Source organism: Tachyglossus aculeatus, chromosome 22, assembly GCF_015852505.1.
Source record: "Tachyglossus aculeatus isolate mTacAcu1 chromosome 22, mTacAcu1.pri, whole genome shotgun sequence".
Lineage (NCBI taxonomy): Eukaryota > Metazoa > Chordata > Mammalia > Monotremata > Tachyglossidae > Tachyglossus > Tachyglossus aculeatus.
In genome coordinates, this window is record NC_052087.1 from 48254668 (window position 1) to 48274900 (window position 20233).

Consider the following 20233-nt stretch of genomic DNA (forward strand, 5'->3'; position numbering starts at 1 on the left):
TTCAGGTTCTGCTATTTGAGCCCTGCTTCCTCCTATGTGTACTGTATTTTTTGTCTGTCTTCCCTGCCAGAGTGTGGTTCTTGAGGGCAGGGATCATGGCTGTCCCTTAGTCATTCATTCAGTCATTCAATCGTATTTACTGAGTGCTTACTGTGTGCAGAGCACTGTACTAAGCGCTTAGGAAGTACAAGTTGGCATAGCCCACTGCTCTGCCCCCAGGAAGTGCTCTCAATGAAGGAGCGTGGTCTGGGAGAATGAACACGGGCTCCGGAGGACTTGGGTTCTAACCCTGGCTCCACCATTTGTCTGCTGTGTGAACATGGGCAAATCATTTTTTTTTTAATGGTATTTGTTAAGCGCTCATTATGTGCCAGCCTCTGTTCTAAGCACTGGGGTAGAGTGCTTTGCACATAGTAAGCGCTTAACAAATACCATCATTACTATTATTATACAAACGAATCTGGTTGGACACAGTCCATGTCCCAGGTGGGGTTCACAATCTTAATCCCCATTTTAGGCCAAAGTCCAACTTGTACTTCCCAAGCACTTAGTACAGTGCTCTGCACACAGTAAGCACTCAATAAATGCTATTGATGATTTTACAGAAGAGGTAACTGAGGAACAGGGAAGTGAAGTCACTTCTCTGGGCCAAATTTCTTCACCTGTAGGTGGGGGATTAAATCCTTCTCCCTCTAAAATGGGGATTAAATCCTACTCCCTCCTATTTAAGATCAGGGCGCCCATGTGGGTCAGGGACTCAGTCCAACCTGATTATGTTGCATCTACCCCAGCGCTTAGTACAACGTTTGGCAAATAGTAGATGCCTAGCAAGTACCTTTAAAAAAATAAATCAATAATCATTTTAAAAATGAAGACTGTTTGATCGAAGCCCTCCCCAGAGGAACCAACTGTGGGGGAGAGAGAGAGGCCGAGCTAGGATACCCGGGTCCTGGGGTCCCAGGGATGGAGACCACCCCCAGGTAGGCACTTAGCAAGTACATTTAAAAAAATAAATCAATAATCATTTTAAAAATTAAGACTGTTTGATCGAAGCCCTCCCCAGAGGAACCAACTGTGGGGGAAAGAGCGAGGCCGAGCTGGGATACCCGGGTCCCGGGGTCCCAGGGTTGGAGACCACCCCCAGGTAGGCACTTAGCAAGTACCTTTAAAAAAATAAATCAATAATCATTTTTAAAATGAAGACTGTTTGATCAAAGCCCTCCCCAGAGGAACCAACTTTGGGGGAGAGAGCTAGGCCGAGCTGGGATACCCGGGTCCTGGGGTCCCAGGGTTGGAGACCACCCCCAGATAGGCACTTAGCAAGTACATTTAAAAAAATAAATCAATAATCATTTTAAAAATTAAGACTGTTTGATCGAAGCCCTCCCCAGAGGAACCAACTGTGGGGGAAAGAGCGAGGCCGAGCTGGGATACCCGGGTCCCGGGGTCCCAGGGTTGGAGACCACCCCCAGGTAGGCACTTAGCAAGTACCTTTAAAAAAATAAATCAATAATCATTTTTAAAATGAAGACTGTTTGATCAAAGCCCTCCCCAGAGGAACCAACTTTGGGGGAGAGAGCTAGGCCGAGCTGGGATACCCGGGTCCCGGGGTCCCAGGGTTGGAGACCACCCCCAGGTAGGCGCTTAGCAAGTACCTTTAAAAAAATAAATCAATAATCATTTTAAAAATGAAGACGGTTTGATCGAATCCTTCCCCAGAGGAACCAACTGTTGGGGAAAGAGCGAGGCCGAGCTGGGATACCCGGGTCCCGGGGTCCCAGGGTTGGAGACCACCCCGAGGTCGGCGCTTAGCAAGTTCCTTTAAAAAAATAAATCAATAATCATTTTAAAAATGAAGACTGTTTGTTCAAAGCCCTCCCCAGAGGAACCAACTGTGGGGGAGAGAGCGAGGCCAAGCTGGGATACCCGGGTCCCGTGGTCCCAGGGTTGGAGACCACCCCCAGGTACAGTGGTCCCCGGCCCCGGGAGGAGTCTTACCGAGGTTTTGGAGCGGGGCTCTCGCTGCAGGGAAAGCTGGTACAGTTCATCCTCTGTCTGGTACTGATCCAGAGACACCTGGGTGGGGAGGGTAAGACTGTAAGCCTGCCGCAGACCCCCGGACTCCCTGGATGTTGACTCCACCTTTCCCACGCTTGCACGCCCATACACTCCCGTGCTCCTCGGCCCCTCCTCTCCCCCCACCCTGGGCCCACAGTAGCCCTGCACCGTCAACAGGCTGAGCAGGTCCGGGTTGGCCTGCACGGGGGGCCGCAGGCTGGTCACCATGGCCAGCTCCTCCAGGATGCTGAAGAGCTGGCGCATCTTGGCGCCGTTGAGCCGGGTGTGAGCGGGGTCCAGCCAGTCGGGCAGCGCCAGCTGCAGGGCCACCAGGTCTTTGAGGTGCACCCCCAGGATGGGGAAGCGGAAGCCCACGCAGGCTGCCAGCCGCCGCCGGTAGTTGCCGTAGTTGCCCGTGGCCGTCACCAGCTCCGTCAGGCTTTCCCAGAGCTGGGGAGGTTCGGGTCAGAGGTCAAGAGGCCAGAAAGGCACTAATTCAGTCATTCATTCATTCAATCATTCATTCAATCGTATTTATTGAGCGCTTACTGTGTGCAGAGCACTGGACTAAGTGCTTGGGAAGTACAAGTCGGCAACATATAGAGACAGTCCCTACCCACCAGTGGGCTCACAGTCTAAAAGGGGGAGACAGAACAAAACCAAACATACAGACAAAATAGAATAAATAGAATAGGTAGCTCACCCTGAGGAAAAAGGCCAATGGACAAAGGTCAAAGGTGGGAGTGGTCACCTCCCCCATGGTTCCTCCCGACCCCCCGCCTCTGGGACCCCCACCTTGACGGTCTCCGAGCTGACGAAGCCGTGCGTCTCCTTGAGGCGGGAAATGGAGCTGTGACTCAGCCCCCCAACCACGGCCATCAGCGTGTTGAAGTTTTGCAGCTGCAGCAGCTTCTGTGGGACATCATCATCATCATCATCAATTGTATTTATTGGGCGCTTACTATGTGCAGAGCACCGTACTAAGCGCTTAATTGGCAACACATAGAGACAGTCCCTACCCAACAGTGGGCTCACAGTCTAAAAGGGGGAGACAGAGAACAAAACCAAACATGCCAACAAAACAAAATAAATAGAATAGATATGTACAAGTAAAATAAATAAATAAATAGAGTAATAAATATGTACAAACATATATACATATATGCAGGTGCTGTGGGGAAGGGAAGGAGGTAAGATGGAGGGGATGGAGAGGGGGACGAGGGGGAGAGGAAGGAAGGGGCTCAGTGTGGGAAGGCCTCCTGGAGGAGGTGAGCTCTCAGCAGGGCCTTGAAGGGAGGAAGAGAGCGAGCTTGGCGGATGGGCAGAGGGATTGGGGGCATTCCAGGCCCGGGGGATGACGTGGGCCGGGGGTCGATGGCGGGACAGGCGAGAACGAGGTACAGTGAGGAGATTAGCGGCGGAGGAGCGGAGGGTGCGGGCTGGGCTGTAGAAGGAGAGAAGGGAGGTGAGGTAGGGACAGACGGATGGACGGATGGATAGACAGACACACACAGGCCGCGGGGCCGGGGGGGGCTGGGGATGGTCAGCCAGCCAGCCATTCCACAACGGGAGCATCCCCAGCTCTGGGAAGAAGGGACTCGGCTCTCTAAATCTGGGATGGGAGCATTGTACTTTCCCAAGTGCTTCGTACAGTGCTCTGCACACAGTAAGCGCTTAATAATAATAATAATGGTGGCATTTGTAAGCGCTTACTATGTGCCAAGCACTGTTCTAAGAGCTGGGGAGGATACAAGGTGATCGGGTTGTCCCAGGTGGGGCTCACAATCTTCATCCCCATTTTACAGATGAGGGAACTGAGGCCCGGAGACGTTAAGCGACTTGCCCAAAGTCACACAGCTGACAAGCGTCGGAGCCGGGATTTGAACCCAGGACCTCTGACTCCCAAGCCCGGGCTCTTTCCACTGAGCCACGCTAAATACGATTGAATGACTGAATGAATGAATGAGTGGAGGGAGGCGGAATGCAAGGAGGACTCTGAATAATAATAATGATAGCATTCATTAAGCGCTTACTATGTGCAAAGCAGTGTTCTAAGCGCTGGGGAGGTTACAAGGTGATCAGGTTGTCCCACGGGGGGCTCACAGTCTTCATCCCCATTTTACAGGTGAGGTAACTGAGGCTCAGAGACGTTAAGCGACTTGCCCAAAGTCACACAGCTGACAAGCGGCGGAGCTGGGATTTGAACCCATGACCTCTGACTCCCAAGCCCGGGCTCTTTCCACTGAGCCACGATAAATACAATTGAATGAATGAATGAATGAGTGGAGGGAGGCAGAAGGCAAGGAGGACTCTGAATCTCAGGTGGCCCTGCCCGCCTCACCTCACCTCTCTAGACTGTAAGCTCTTTGTGGGCAGGGAATGTGACTGTTTACTATTGTATTTTAATAATAACAACAATGGTATTTGTTAAGCTTGTACTATGTGCCAAGCACTGTTCTAAGCACTGGGGGGATACAAGGTGATCAGGTTGTCCCACGTGCGGCTCACAGTCTTCATCCCCATTTTACAGATGAGGGAACTGAGGCCCAGAGAAATGAAGTGACTTGTCCCAAGTCATGCACCTGACAAGTTCTGGAGCCGGGATTCGAACCCACGACCTCTGACTCCCAAGCCCGGGGTCTTGCCACTGAGCCCTGCTGCTTCTCAACCTCCCAAATGCTGGGTATGGTACTCTGCACACCATAAGCGCTCAATCAATACGACTGACTGACTGACTGAGAGTTGGGCAGGGATTGTTCTATTTGTTGCCGAATTGTCCTTTCCAAGCGCTTAGTCACTGTGGCTCAGTGGAAAGATGCCGGGCTTTGGAGTCAGAGGTCGTGGGTTCGAATCCTGGATCAGCCACTTGTCAGCTGTGTGACTTTGGGCAAGTCACTTCACTTCTCAGGGCCTCAGTTCCCTCATCTGGAAAATGGGGGTGAAGACTGTGAGCCCCCCGTGGGACAGCTTGATCACCTTATAACCTCCCCAGCGCTAAGAACAGTGCCCTGCACATAGTAAGCGCTTAATAAATGCCATCATCATCATCATCATCATTTGGAGTCCGAGGTCGTGGGTTCGAATCCTGGCTCAGCCACTTGTCAGCCGTGTGATGTTGGGCAAGTCACTTCACTTCTCTGGGCCTCAGTTCCCTCATCTGGAAAATAGGGGTAAAGACCGTGAGCCCCCCGTGGGACAGCTTGATCACCTTGCAACCTCCCCAGCGCTAAGAACAGTGCCCTGCACATAGTAAGTGCTTAATAAATGCCCATCATCATCATCATCATCATCATTTGGAGTCAGAGGTCGTGGGTTTGAATCCTGGCTCAGCCACTTGTCAGCTGTGTGACTTTGGGCAAGTCACTTCACTTCTCTGGGCCTCAGTTCCCTCATCTGGAAAATGGGGGTGAAGACTGCAAGCCCCACGGGGGACCACCTGATCACCTTTTATTTCCACCCCCCCACCCCCCACCCCCAGTGCTTGGAACAGTGTTTTGCACATAGTAAGTGCATAATAAATGCCATCATTATTATTATTATTATTAGTGCAGTGCTCCACCCCCAGGAAGCGCTAAGTAAATACAGCTGTGTGACTCTGGGCAAGTCACTTAACTTCTCTGGGCCTCAGTTCCCTTATCTGTAAAATGGGGATGAAGACTGTGAGCCCCCCGTGGGACAACCTGATCACCTTGTACCTAGCCCTGTGCTTAGAACAGTGCTTGGCACATAGTAGGAGCTTAACAAATACCATCGTTATTATTATTAAAATACCTGATCAACTTGTATCCTCCGCAACACTTAGAACAGTGCTTTGCACATAGTGAGCGCTTAATAAATGCCATTATTATTATTATTATTATTGAATACTGACTGACCTCTGCCACGTGGATGAAGTGGGTGATGACCAGTGCTCTCTGCTGTGCCGTGGGCTTGCTGAGGACCATGAGCTGCACCCATTGAGAAACGCTGTTGAAGAGGGAGATGAAACGCTCCAGGATGGGGTTGTCCACCGTGCAGCCGTGCGTCACGAAGCTGTGATAGTCCTGGAACTGCAGCCCCCCCGGGGGAGAAGTCATCATCATCATCATCATCATCAATCGTATTTATTGAGCGCTTACTATGTGCAGAGCACTGCACTAAGCGCTTGGGAAGTACAAATTGGCAACATATAGAGACAGTCCCTACCCAACAGTGGGCTCACAGTCTAAAAGTCAGGACCCCTTCTCCCTCCCCCAGCTCCTCATTCATTCCATCACATTTATTGAGCACTTACTGTGTGCAGAGCACTGGACTAATAATAATAATGGCATTTATTAAGCGCTTACTATGTGCAGAGCACTGTTCTAAGCGCTGGGGTGGTTACAAGGTGATCAGGTTGGCCCACAGGGGGCTCACCGTCTTCATCCCCATTTTACAGATGACGCAATTGAGGCCCAGAGAATAATAATAATAATGGCATTTGTTAAGCGCTTACTATGCGCAAAGCACTTTCTAAGCGCTGATAATAATGGTATTTGTTAGGCGCTTACTATGTGCAAAGCACTGTTCTAAGCGCTGGGGAGGTTACAAGGTGATGAAGTTGTCCCACAGGGGGCTCACAGTCTTCATTCCCATTTTACAAATGAGGTAATTGAGGCCCAGAGAATAATAATAAGAATAATAATAATGGTATTTGTTAAGCGCTTACTATGTGCAAAGCACTTTCTAAGCACTGATAATAATGGTATTTGTTTGTGGGTTCAAATCCCGGCTCTGCCAATTGTCAGCTTGTGACTTTGGGCATGTCACTTCTCTGTGCCTCAGTTACCTCATCTGTAAAAGGGGGATTAAGACTGTGAGCCCCCTATGGGACAACCTGATCACCTTGTAACCTCCCCAGTGCTTAGAACAGTGCTTTGCACATAGTAAGCGCTTAATAAATGCCATTATTATTATTATTATTATTATTATTATAATTAATCCTGGAATGGGAGCCCATCCCACATTTTCCCTTATCTCCCAAACTCTCCCCGACTCCTGCTTCCCCTTCCCCATTGCTGTCGGGGCTCCTCCCCAGAGTCAGCTCCCCCCAGGGAGCACTCCCAAGGACCCTCAGTGCCAGGGCTCCCCCCTGTTAGATTGGGAGCTCCCCGCAGGCAGGGGGGCAGGGCTGGTTTGTCCCACTATTGCTGCATGCTCCCAAGCCTGCTTAGACCAGTGTTTGGAGCTCAACAGCTGCCCAGGAGATAATAATAATAATAATAATGGCATTTATTAAGCGCTTACTATGTGCAAAGCACTGTTCCAAGCGCTGGGGAGGATGCAAGGTGATCAGGTTGTCCCACGTGGGGCTCACAGTCTTAATCCCCATTTTACAGATGAGGGAACTGAGGCACAGAGAAGTTGAGTGACTTGCCCATAGTCACCCAGCTGACAATTGGCGGAGCCGGGATTTGAACCCAAGACCTCTGACTCCCAAGCCCGGGCTCTTTCCACTGAGCCACGCTGCTTCTCCACCAAGGAGATGCCACCGAGTGACTGGCAGCAAGAGAAGCAGCGTGGCTCAGTGGAAAAGAGCACAGGCTTTGGAGTCAGAGGTCCACCAACTGCCAGCTGTGTGACTTTGGGCAAGTCCCTTCACTGCTCTGTGCCTCAGTTGCCTCATCTGTAAAATGGGGATGAAGACCATGAGCCCCCCCGTGGGACAACCTGATCACCTTGTCACCTCCCCAGCGCTTAGAACAGTGCTTTGCATATAGTAAGCGCTTAATAAATGCCACTATTATTATTATCATTATTCTAATATTTATTACTCTATTTATTTATTTATTTTACTTGTACCTATCTATTTTATTTTGTTAGTATGTTTACTTTTGGTCTCTGTCTCCCCCTTCTAGACTGTGAGCCCACTGTTGGGTAGGTACTGTCTCTATATGTTGCCAGCTTGTACTTCCCAAGCGCTTAGTACAGTGCTCTGCACACAGTAAGCGCTCAATAAATACGACTGATTGATTGATTGATTGATTGATTAAGACCCTTGGGTGCGGTGCCATGCCCCCGGCCCACCCGCCCAGCGGCGCCCTCCCGCACCCCCCGCGCCCACACCAGGATCTTGCAGAAAGAGCGGTACTCCAAGAAGGTGAGATGTTCGGCCAGCTCCGTGGGCTCCAGGTGATCGAACAGCAGGGACATCTTCCTCTTCTTCTGGCTCACTGGATTCCGCTGGGTCACCTGACGCTTCCACTTATAGGTGGGCCTGATGGGGGGCGGTGGGTTGTTAAGGGGTGGTGAGCTCAGGCCCCCCCATCCTGTCGGCCCCTGGACGCCCCTCCCAGGGCCCGAGCATCCTGGTCCTCCCCACGCAGTCACACAAACACACATTTGCTCTCCCCCGCAGACTTAGTCTGCTCCCGGTCCCGGCACCCCAACCCCAGCTAGGGGCCCAGCACCTCACCCCCTCCGGGTCTCCCACGCCCTGCCCACCCCACGCACACGCTGTCGATGTCGATGAGGCTGCTGTGCCTGCGGTTGCCCTCCCGGTCCAGCAGAGATTTCAACTCCTTGATCTGTTCAGCCAGTTCTGGGTTCAAGTCGAACTCGGCAGGAAAGGCCGAGATCCAGTACCTGAGGGAATGATTGGCGGGGGGGGGGGGGGATCCCAGAGCAATATTTATTACTCTATTTATTTATTTATTTTACTTGTACATATCTATCCTATTTATTTTATTTTGTTAGTATGTTTGGTTTTGTTCTCTGTCTCCCCCTTTTAGACTGTGAGCCCACTGTTGGGTAGGGACTGACTCTATATGTTGCCAATTTGTACTTCCCAAGTGCTTAGTACAGTGCTCTGCACATAGTAAGCGCTCAATAAATACGATTGATGATGATGATTCACCGGGGCTCTGCCTCTACCTCCCATAATCATCCCTTCAGTTCGTAGAGTGATCCTTTTACATTTCCCAAAGTGATTTCACATCAACGAAATTATCAACGATAATAATAATAATGGCATTTGTTAAGCGCTTACTATGTGCCTTTTAGACTGTGAGTCCACTGTTGGGTAGGGACTGTCTCTATATGTTGCCAATTTGTACTTCCCAAGCGCTTAGTACAGTGCTCTGCACACAGTAAGCGCTCAATAAATACGATTGATGATGATGATGATGTGCCAAGCACTGTTCTAAGCACTGGGGGGGATACAAGGTAATCAGGTCATCCCACTTGGGGCTAACAGTCTTAATTCCCATTTTACAGGTGAGGGAACTGAGACACAGAGAAGTTAGTCACAGAGAAGTCAGGTTGCCCAAAGTCACACAGCCGACAAGTGGCAGAACCAGGCAGAACCAGGATTAGAACCCATGTCCTCTGACTCTTAAACCCTTGCTCTTTCCAGTGAGTCACATGGCTTCTCGATGTCATTTTACCCTCATAACACCACTGAGAGGTAAGGCGAGGCAGATATTACTATTTCCATTTTATAGGTGGGGAAACTGAGGTACAGAGCAGTGACTTCAATCCATCTGTGGTATTCATTGAGCATTTACTGTGTGCAGGGCACTGCAGTGAGCGCTCGGGAGTAGATGGTACAGTACAGTTAGTAGACACGATGCCTGCCCACGAGTCTACAACCTAGCGTGGGAGACAGATATTAAAATAAATTACAAATTGGGGAAGCAGCAGAGAAGAGGAATATGGACATAATCGCTGTGGGGGTGAGGCAGAAGGACGGAAGGCATAAACGGCGCAGAGAGGAGGGCGAATAGGATGGGGAGGTGAGGGGTATATCAAGGAGTTTCCATTTTAGTACGGCTTTAAAGGTGGAGAGAGTGGTGGATGTTCCAGGCTGGAGGGAGGATGTGGGCTACAGGTCAGTGGCGAAAGGGACAACATCAAAGTATAGTGAGTAGGTTGGTGTTAGAGAGTGAAGCGTGTGGGCTGGGTTGTAGTAAAAAATTAGCCAGGCAAGGTAGGATGGGTCAGATTCTCGAGACGGTGTGAAGGATTGGGTGACAGATTGAATATGCATGTTGAATGGAAGAAATGAGTTGAGGATCATGCTGAGGTTATGAGCTTCTGAGACAGGGAGGATTCATTCATTCATTCAATCATATTTATTGAGCGCTTACTGTGTGCAGAGCACTGTACTAAGCGCTTGGGAAGTACAAGTCGGCAACATATAGAGACGGTCCCTACCCAACAGTGGGCTCACAGTCTAGAAGGGGAAGACAGAGAACAAAACAAAACATATTAACAAAATAAAATAAATAGAATAAATATGTACAAATGAAATAGAGTAATAAATACATACAAACATATATACAGGTGCTGTGGGGAGGGGAAGAAGGTAAGGCGGGAGGGATGGAGGGGGGAGGGGGCTCAGTGTGGGAAGGCCTCCTGGAGGAGGTGAGCTCTCAGTAGGGCCTGGAAGGGAGGAAGAGAGCTAGCTTGGTGGATGTGCGGAGGGAGGGCATTCCAGGCCAGGGGGATGACGTGGGCCGGGGGTAGACGGCGGGACAGGTGAGAGCGAGGCACGGTGAGGAGTTTAGCGGCAGAGGAGCGGAGGGTGAGGGCTGGGCTGGAGAAGGAGAGAAGGGAGGTGAGGTAGGAGGGGGCAAGGTGATGGACAGCCTTGAAGCCCAGGGTGAGGAGTTTCTGCCTGATATGTAGGTTGATTGGTAGCCACTGGAGATTTTTGAGGAGGGGAGTAACATGCCCAGAGCGTTTCTGGACAAAGACAATCCAGGCAGCGGCGTGAAGGATGAGAAAGTCAAGGAAAAGAGAGGGACTGGGTAAGAAGATGAGGAGTTTCTCTTTTGGACATGTTAAATTTGAGGCGTCAGCAGGACATCCAAGTAGACATGTCCTGAAGGCAGGAGGAGATGTGAGACTGTAGAGGAGTGGAAAAGTAGATTTGGGAACCATCAGCATAGAGATGGTGGTTGAAACTATGGGAGTGAATAAATTCTTCAAGGGAATGGGTTTGGATGAAAAATAAAAAGGGATCTGGAACAGAGCCCTTAAGGACCCCCACAGTTAGAGGTGGAAAGCGGAGAGGAGCCGGAGAAAAAGACCGAGAAGGAGCAGCCAGAGAGATAGGAAGAGAATGAAAAAAGAATAATGCCAGCGAAGCCAAGGTTAGTGTTTCCAGGAGAAGTAGGTGGTCAATAGTGTTCACAGCAGCCGAGGGGTTGCGGAGGGTTAGCATGGAGTAGAGGCCATTGGATTTGTTAAGAAGGAGGTCATTGGCGACCTTAGAGAAGGTAGTTTCTGTAGAGGTGGAGGAGAGGAAGTGGAAGCAGTCGACGTAGACAACTGGCTCAAAGAGTTTGGAGAGGAATGGTAGGAGGAAGATGAGATGATAACTGGAAGAAGTCATGGGATCAAGGGAGATTTTTTTCAGGATGGTGGATACACGGGCATTTTTGAAGGCAACGGGGAAGGAGCCATTGGAGAATGAGCGATTGAAGATGACTCCCATACCAATTGCCTTCTCAGGGAGGGAAAAAGAAAGGGGGCAAGTGTTTTGGAGGCGTAGGTGGAAGGGGTAGATTTTGCGATTAGGTGAGAGATCTCCTCTTGAGAAAAATCAGAAAATCAATCGATGGTATTCACTGAGCACTTACTGTGTGCTGAGCACTGTCCAAAGTGCTTGGGGGAGTACAACAGAGTTCTCCACCCACAAGGAGCTTACAGTCTAAAGGGGGAAAGAGACAATAAAATACATTACAGATACGTACACAAGGCCTCGGGGGCTGAGGGTGAGGTGAATATCAAGTGTTTGAAGAGTCCAGTTCCAATGATGGGAGAGTCAAGAGGAGGCAGTAGAAGAAAGGGATTGGAGAGCTGCAGGAGAGATTGAGTGCAGAGCACTGTACTAAGCGCTTGGAAGAATACAATATAACAGAGCTGGTACATAAGTTCCCTGCCCACAAGAAGCTTATTGTTTAGAGGAATCAATCGGAGCAAGCGTTTACTGTTTGCAGAAGCAACGTCACCAAGTGGAAACAGCCCAGTCCTGGGCATCAGAGGACCTGAGTTCTAATTCTGGCTCCGCCACTTGCCTACTATATGTCCTTGGGCAAGTCACTTGATGATGATGACGGTATTTGTTAAGCGCTTACTATGTGCAAAGCACTGTTCTAAGCGCTGGGGAGGTTACAAGGTGATCAGGTAGTCCCACGTGGGGCTCACAGTCTTAATCCCCATTTTACAGATGAGGTAACTGAGGCACAGAGAAGTGACTTGCCCAAAGTCACACAGCTAACAATTGGTGGAGCCGGGATTTGAACCTATGACCTCTGACCCCAAAGCCCGGGCTCTTTCCACTAAGCCATGCTACTTCTATTTCCAGCTCCACCACTTGTCTGCTGTGTGACCTTGAGCAAGTCACTTAATTTCTCAGGGCCTCAGTTACCTCATCTGTAAAATGGGGGATAAGACTGTGTCCGATCCCCATGTGGGACATGGACTGTGTCCAACCTTGTACTAATCCAGGGCTTAGCACAATGCCTGGTATACAGTAAGGCTTAACAAACACCATTAAAAAAAAATCATCTGAGTAGCAGTGTGGTCAATCAATCAATCAATCAATCAATCAATCATATTTATTGAGCGCTTACCGTGTGCACAGCACTATACTAAGCGCTTGGGAAGTACAAGTTGGCAACATATAGAGACAGTCCCTACCCAACAGTGGGCTCACAGTCTAAAAGATCTATTAGAAAGAGCACAGGCCTGGGAATCAGAGAACCTGGGTTCTAATCCTGGCTCTGCCACTTGCTTGATGTGTGACCTTGGTCTACTCACTTAACTTTTCTGCACTTTAGTTTCCTCTTCTATTAAACGGGGATTCAATACCTGTTCATTCATTCATTCATTCATTCAATCGTATTTATTGAGCACTTACTGTGTGCAGAGCACTGTACTAAACGCTTGGGAAGTACAAATTGGCGACATAGAGAGACGGTCCCTACCCAACAACAGGCTCACAGTCTAGAAGGAAGAGACAGGCTGTGAGTTCCATAAAGGACGAGGACCATGTCCAACCTGAGGATCTCATATCTGCCCCAGCACTTAGTACAGTGCTTGGCACATAGATAACACTTTATAAATCCTGCAATTATTACTATTATTATTATTATTATTATTATTACTTCTACTACTACTCCTATGGACTCATTACTGAATAGACTCGAGTTCCCAGCAGATTTAGGAATCTGGCCTCCCTCCACAGTGACACAGGCCGTCCCAAGGGGCTAATATACTTGTTGTCCCCTGAGAGCTATTAGGGGGTTCTTGCGTTGCTCCCCAAAGATGTTTGAGGCGATTCCAGAGCTGGGAGCTAGAAAAGCCCCATTGTCACACTGGTTGACAACAGACTGGGTGACCCCAAAGAGGGAGCTGGGCCCCAGGGCTCTCCAATCCCGCAAGGGTTCGGGTTAGACTCACCTGACCAGGTGGCAGGTCTTCACCTGCAGCGAGTTGGAATTGTCCTTCCGGGACTGCTGGTAAGTGGAGACAGTTAAGGAGAATGGGCTGGGGGCATCATCATCATCATCATCATCAATCCTATTTATTAAGCGCTTACTGTGTGCAGAGCACTGTAACTAAGTGCTTGGGAAGTACAAGTTGGCAACATATAGAGACAGTCCCTACCCAATAGTGGGCTCACAGTCTAAAAGGGGGAAGTTGCCCAGCTTCTGGGGCGAGGGCAGTGGACGGTTGGGGGGGGTCTGACCCCAAGAGTCCTGGTTCTAAGGAGGGAGTGAAACTCTAGGGTAAGAGCCACCCCAATCCATCAGTGGTACCTATTAAGCGCTTACTTAAGTAAGTACTGCACTGTTTGGGAGAGTACAATAGAGTCAGTAGACACAATCCCTGTCCTCTATGAGAGGACAGTAATAATTACAGTATTTGTTAAGCGCTTACTATGTGCCAAGCACTGTTCTAAACTCTGGATCAATGGTACTTATTGAGCATTTACCGTGTGCACAGCACTCAATCGATGGTATTTATTGAGCAGTTACTGGGTTCAGAGCACTGTATTACGCACTTGGCAAAGTCCAGTAGTCAGTAGACATGACGCCCTGCCCTCCAGGAGGTGACCTCCAGTAGTATTTATTGAGCACTTCCTGGGGCAGAGGACTGTACTAAGTGCTTGGAAGAATACAATAGAATCAATAGACACGGCCGCTGTCCTCAAGGAGCTTGCAGTCTAGTGGTGGGACACAGACAGTAAAATCAATTGCATGTAGGGGAGGTAACGGAGTAAAAAGGAAGCAGCGTGGCCTAGTGGGAAAAGCCTGGTCCCGGGAGTCAGAGGACCTGCGTTCTAATCCCACTCCACCATTTGGTCTGCTGTGTGTCCTTGGGCAAGTCACTTCATTTCTTTGTGCCTCAGTTTCCTCATCTTTCAAATGAGGATTCAATCCTATTCCTTCCTATTTAATAATTATTATTATAATTTTGGTATTTGCTAAGTGCCTACTCTGTGCCAAGCACTGTACTAAGTGCTGGGTAGATACAATGCAATCAAGTTGCCCCACATGGGGCTCACAGTCTTAATCCCCATTTTCCAGATGAGGTAACTGAGGCACAGAGAAGTTAAGTGACTGGCCCAAAGTCACACAGCTGCTAAGTGGCGGAGCTGGGATTAGATTTAGACCCTGAGCCCCATGTGGGATAAGGACGGTCTGTGTTCAACCTGATGATCCTGTATCTACCCCAGTGCTTAGAACAGTAAGCGCCAAACAAGTACCGTAATTATAATTGTAAAAATACGTATAAAGGAGCTGTGGGGAGGGATTCCCCGGGTTCTGGGGAGGAATGACTGTCTGGGGGGTGGGTGAGGGAAGGCAGGGGCCTGGGGTTTGGAGAGGAATGACTAGTCTTGGGGGTGAGTGAGGGCACGAGGGACAGGGGAGGAATGACCAAGCTGGGGGCGGGTGAGAGCATGGGGGTCCAGTCTCGAGGAGTGACCGGTCTGGGGCTGGGTGAGGGCGCAGGGTCCCAGGAAGGAACAACAGGTCTGGGGGGTGAGTGAGGGCACAGGTGTCCAGTGAGGAGTGACCGGTCTAGGAGTGGATGAGGGTGCAGGAATTCAGAGAGGAATGACCAGTGGGGGGGGGGGGGGGGGGGGTCTGGGGAAGAATGACTGATTTAGAGGGCAGGTGAGCACATGGGGTGAGGGAGGAACTACTGGTCTGGGAGCAGAGAGGGCAAGGGGGTTCAGGGAGGAATGACCCATCTTGGGGTGGGTGAGGACATGGGGTCCGGGGAGGAGTGTCCGGTCTGGTGGCGGATGAGGACACGGAAGTCCGGGGAAGGATATATATGGAGCAGCTTGGCAGCGAGCTGGGAAGAGGGGATGTACCAGGGATGCATCATGAGGAACATCCGCACCAGCTGAGGGTCCCGCACCTTTCCAGAGTCATCTGGAGGAAAACATGGCAGCTCAGCCTCCCCGCAGCCCCCTCTCTGCCCCAACCCCATAAACTCCACTAGCTGTGGGTACCGGCTGTGGCCTTCTGCCCTTCTAGGCCCACCTCTCCCTCCGCCACCCAACAGTCCCGTCCTCCTCCCTCAGCTCTCCTGGGCTCTTCGCCACCTCCCTTGGAGCGAGGGGTGAAGACAGCAGAAGGGGAAGCGGGAGAGTGAGAGGTTTGGGACGCATCCCGGAGGGGAGGGATGGAGGGCCGAGGGGAACCAGCTGGGGCGGAAGGAGTGAGGTCCCACGGGGGAACCGCAGGGTCAGGAGTCCAGACCATTTCCTGAGGACAAGTGGGGGAGGGGAGGGGAGCACACCCAGCTGGGGGGGGGGGGGGCACCCCCACCCCACTCCCTGGGGCCGTCCTCCAAAGCGAATTCTCCCCATCACCCGGAAACAGGCCCGGGGGCAGAGATAGCGGTTTCCTTGGCCTCCGCTTGGCCCCAGCTTGCGTCCCTCATATGTCACCAAGTTGTGGGACAAGGGCTTCCTTGGGTTTTCTAGGACATCCACGCCAGCCCTCTCCAACCTTCTCAGAAGAAGGCTGAGCTCTAAAATGCATCCAGCTCCTGGGAGTTGCAGCCCCAACAGGAACAGAAACCCCCCGCCCCCCAAAGACACACACACTCCCAACTCACCAAAGGCCTCGATGCAACCCTGCAATAGCTCCTCCACCGTGCAGCCCTTCTCCAGGTCCAGGGTCTCCGCCATCTCTGCCCCCCAGTGAAGAGGGGTCTGCCTTGGCTGTCTCCCTGGGAACCAGCTACTCGGGGATCCGATCTGCCCTGAGAAAAACACTCTCTAGGCAAGTGGCTCTGGGGCAGAGCATCCCTGCTCCTGGGAATGCGGAGTAGGGGAATGCACGACCCCAGGGACGCCCCCACCTCCCCGCTCCCACCCCGCCGTGCCCCCTCCTCTAGCAGCACAGAGAAGGTTAAGCCCTGACCTACAAATTGTGCAACCAGGTCGTTGGGAAATGTTCTCTCCGGCGTCTTCCGGCCCCCCAATGTGGGGGGTGAGGGAGCCGGGGTGGCCAGCTGGGCTGGGAGCAGCTCGATAGGGCCGGGGGAGATGGGGGGCAGGGAGGGAGAGGTGTGAGCGGGGGTGGGGTGGAGGGAGGGACCACCCTCCGGGGCCAATGAGCTGGGGGAGCTGGGCTGGAGTGGACAGGGCTGGGAAAGGGGGCGGGAGGGACGGAGGAGAGGGCTTGGCTTCCCGCTGTCCAACGCTGGAAGTGGGGCGCGGGGGCCTCTGGAGTCCAGCCAGGGCCCGGGGGAGCGCCCACCTCTGCCCCCGGGGCCCAGGACGATTGCTGCTCCGCCCCGCTCCTCCCGGCTTTTCCCCTCCCCGCCAGGGCTATTTTGGGAATGAGGAGCCTGCAGGGACCTAGGAGGAATTTCTCCTCTGGGCGGGACAGCGGAGGAGAACGGCAGAACCCAGGCGCCCAGCTTCGCTCCCCCGAGTCTCTTCCTTTTCTTCCTCCTCTCGTCATCCTCTTCTCCCTCCTGCTCTTCTTCCTCCTCATCCTCCTCCCCTTCTCTTCCTCCTTCTCCCCTCCTCTCTTCTTCATCCTCCTTCTCTCCCTCTCCTCCTCTCCCCTTCTCTCCCTCCTCCTCTCCCCTTCTTTCTCTCCCTCCTCTCCCCTTCTCTCCCTCCTTCTCTCCTCTTCTTTCTCTCCCTCCTCTTCCCTTCTCTCCCTCCTCCTCGTCCCTTCTCTCCCTCCTCCTCTTCCCTTCTCTTCCTCCTCCTCTTCTCTTCTCTCCTTCCTCCTCTTCTTCCTCCCCTTCTTCCTCTCCCCTTCTTCTCCTCTTTCTTTCTCCTTCTCTTCATCCTCCTTTCCCTTCTCTTCCTCCTCCTCTTCTTCCTCCCCCTCCTGCTCTCCCTCCTCCCCCTCCTCTCCCCTTCTCTTCACCCTCCTCCTCCTTTCCCCTTCTCTCCATTCTCCTCCTTTCCCTTCTCTTCATCCTCCTGTTCTTCCTCCCCCTCCTCCTGATCTCCCTCCTCCTCTTCTCCTCCTCCTCCTTCTCTCCCCTTCTCTTCACCCTCCTCTTTCTCTCCCCTTCTCTTCCTCCTCCTCTCCCCTTCTCTTCCTCCTCCTCTCCCCTTCTCTTCCTCCTCCTCTCCCCTTCTCTTCCTCCTCCTCCTTTCCTTTCTCTTCCTCCTCCTCTTCTTCCTCTCCCTCTTCCTCCTCCTGCCCCTGAGGCCCGGGGACGCAATGTGTGGGGAGGCAGAGGGGAAGAAGCTGCCCAGATACCTCACCTCCCCTCTGCCTTGGTGCAGGAACTGACAGGAGAAGAGGCAATCCTAGTCAAGGGGCTGGAGGGGCTGAGACCTAAGATGAGTCACCGAGAGACGGCCTGGGAAATAGTCCCACTTCCTACTCCAAACCTGGGGTCCCATTTCCCCAGGCCCCCCTTCCAGCTCCCTTGAACCCCGAATCCTTGAATCCTGCGGCCAGGCCCTAACCCCCTTCCTCAGCCCCCCTTCCCCACTTCTCCTCCCTCTGAAACTCAAGGATCTGACCCAGTTTACTGCATCCCAATCCACTGGCCAGGAACCCTAAATGCAGCCCAGAGCACTCCCCCCAACGACCCTGACAACCCCCCCACCTCTTCCCAGCACCCAGAAATTCTCTTCAGCCTCCCCCTGCACCCTCACCCTCCAAGCTCTCCGTTGGATGGGGAGGGGGTTGCATCCCAGGGGCTTCGGGGTGAGAATCTAGGGTCACGGTGGCTCCCTAAGCTTCCCACCCCGGCAACGTGTGGGTTGTAAATATACGCCCCAACCGACAGCCGCATCACCCCACCCACAGGGCGGGTTAAATATACACATGGGGATACATGCAGATACACAGCTCTGTACACATTCATAAAGGCACAAAAATACAGACACCCACACCCAAGCACTCCAAAACACCAAGCCACACACTTCCATAAACAGACCAGGCTTCTTTTGCAAACACGGCAACACAAGCACACACATGCACGCGCGCGCAACCACACACACACCTGGAGAGACACACAGGCATAAAGGTGCATTGGCCATACCTGCAGAATGCAGAAATGCTTCAGACAGACGCATTCCCACTCAGAGGGATGCAAACCCAGCGCTTAGAGCCGTGCTTTGCACCTAGTAAGCGCTTAATAAATGCCATTAGAAAAAAAAAATCCAGCAGCCAGTTCATGCACCTCAGCAGAGTTCATGCCAGGCTCCCCCCACCCCCACCCCAGCTTCTCAAACATATGGCAACACCCAACCTTCGATACACTCACACCTCTGCAGCCGACCCCTCTTCCCGTTTCACCCTGACCTCATCCTCATCATCATCAATCGTATTTATTGAGCGCTTACTGTGTGCAGAGCACTGTACTAAGCGCTTGGGAAGTCCAAGTTGGCAACATATAGAGACAGTCCCTACCCAACAGTGGGCTCACAGTCTAAAAGGGGGAGACAGAGAACCAAACCAAACATACTGATAAAATAAAATGAATAGATATGTACAAGTAAAATAGATAGAGTAACAAATATGTACAAACATATATACATATATACAGGTGCTGTGGGGAAGGGAAGGAGGTAAGATGGGGGGATGGAGAGGGGGACGAGGGGGAGAGGAAGGAAGAGGCTCAGTCTGGGAACGCCTCCTCTGACCTGCTCCCCCTTTCTCGGCCCCAAACCAGGCTGAGACCCCCAAGAGACACCCTCCACCCTTCCCAACCCTGACAGAGGATCTCCTTCCCCACCCACTCCCAAGGCCAGGGGCACGAGTCCTTTCCCCCTTTTAGACTGTGAGCCCACTGTTGGGTAGGGACTGTCTCTATATGTTGCCAATTCGTACTTCCCAAGCGCTTAGTACAGTGCTCTGCACATAGTAAGCGCTCAATAAATACAATTGATTGATTGATTGATTGATTGATTCCCACGCAGCCCCCTGCCCCTGGCACGTGAGTGCCTTCGCCCCCCCACCAGCCCGGTGCCTTCTTCTCCCTTGCGGGGCTGAGCCTTGTCCTAATGATTAATTTGGTGCTTACGAAGCGCTCACTAAGTGCCAGTCCCTGCACTGAGCGCTGGGGCAGACGGAAGGTGATGAACTCCCGGGTGACTGGCCTTCCGTCTTGCATGCCAACCTGTTTTCCCTCATCAGTCGTATTTATTGAGCGCTTACTGTGTGCAGAGCACTGTACAAAGCGCTTTCCCTCCCTCCGTGGCATCCTTCCCGGGGCCCAAGCGCTTAGTACAGTGCTCTGCACATAGTAAGCGCTCAATAAATACGATTGATGATGAAGCTGGGCCAGGGGCACGAGGAGGGCGCCTTCTGCCCCCTGGTGGTCGCTGGGACACTCACCCGCGGGGTCTCAGCGGCGATGCCCTCCAGCTCCCTTTACTAGCCAAGGCTGGGCACAGCCGTCACCCCCTGGCCACCAGCTCGCCCTTGGCTGCTTTCCTTCGTTCCTCTCTCTCTGCTGCTGCTGCTACTGCTGCTGTCCTCCGCTCCTCCTCTTCCCCCTCTCTCTTTCTCCCTCCCTCTGTCTATCTCTCCCTTCTGGCTGGCTGGGCCTTCCTCTCCTAGCTCCTCTCCCCCTCACTGTCTCCCTCCTCCCCCTTGATCCCTCCCTCTCTGACTGTCCCTCCCCTCCTCTGTCAGCCCGTCGTGCTCCTGGCACACCGCAGCTACCGCAGGAGGCCTAAACCGTCGCCCTGCTCGGCTGG

The 20233-nt window shown here is 52.1% G+C and overlaps 1 protein-coding gene across 6 annotated transcripts in view; it reads right to left on the reverse strand.

The window, feature by feature from the left end:
• RASGRP2 (RAS guanyl releasing protein 2) overlaps positions 1-20020 on the reverse strand; it is a 30714-nt gene extending 10694 nt beyond the window's left edge. The window contains exons 1-10 of one of the 6 annotated variants that reach the window (XM_038764349.1): positions 19869-20020; positions 16162-16303; positions 15368-15470; positions 13486-13548; positions 8530-8661; positions 8143-8293; positions 5934-6107; positions 2854-2970; positions 2227-2508; positions 1999-2076 (exon numbers count right to left, since the gene is read on the reverse strand). In XM_038764349.1, coding sequence (XP_038620277.1) covers positions 1999-2076; positions 2227-2508; positions 2854-2970; positions 5934-6107; positions 8143-8293; positions 8530-8661; positions 13486-13548; positions 15368-15470; positions 16162-16234 — 1173 coding nt within the window. In that variant the 5' untranslated portion in view covers positions 16235-16303; positions 19869-20020. Of the gene's footprint in view, positions 1-1998; positions 2077-2226; positions 2509-2853; positions 2971-5933; positions 6108-8142; positions 8294-8529; positions 8662-13485; positions 13549-15367; positions 15471-16161; positions 16309-16469; positions 16564-17782; positions 17836-19868 lie in introns of those variants that run through there. The other 5 variants (XM_038764346.1, XM_038764351.1, XM_038764350.1 and 2 more) reach the window with 5 other exon arrangements.
• Positions 20021-20233: the final 213 nt, after the last annotated feature.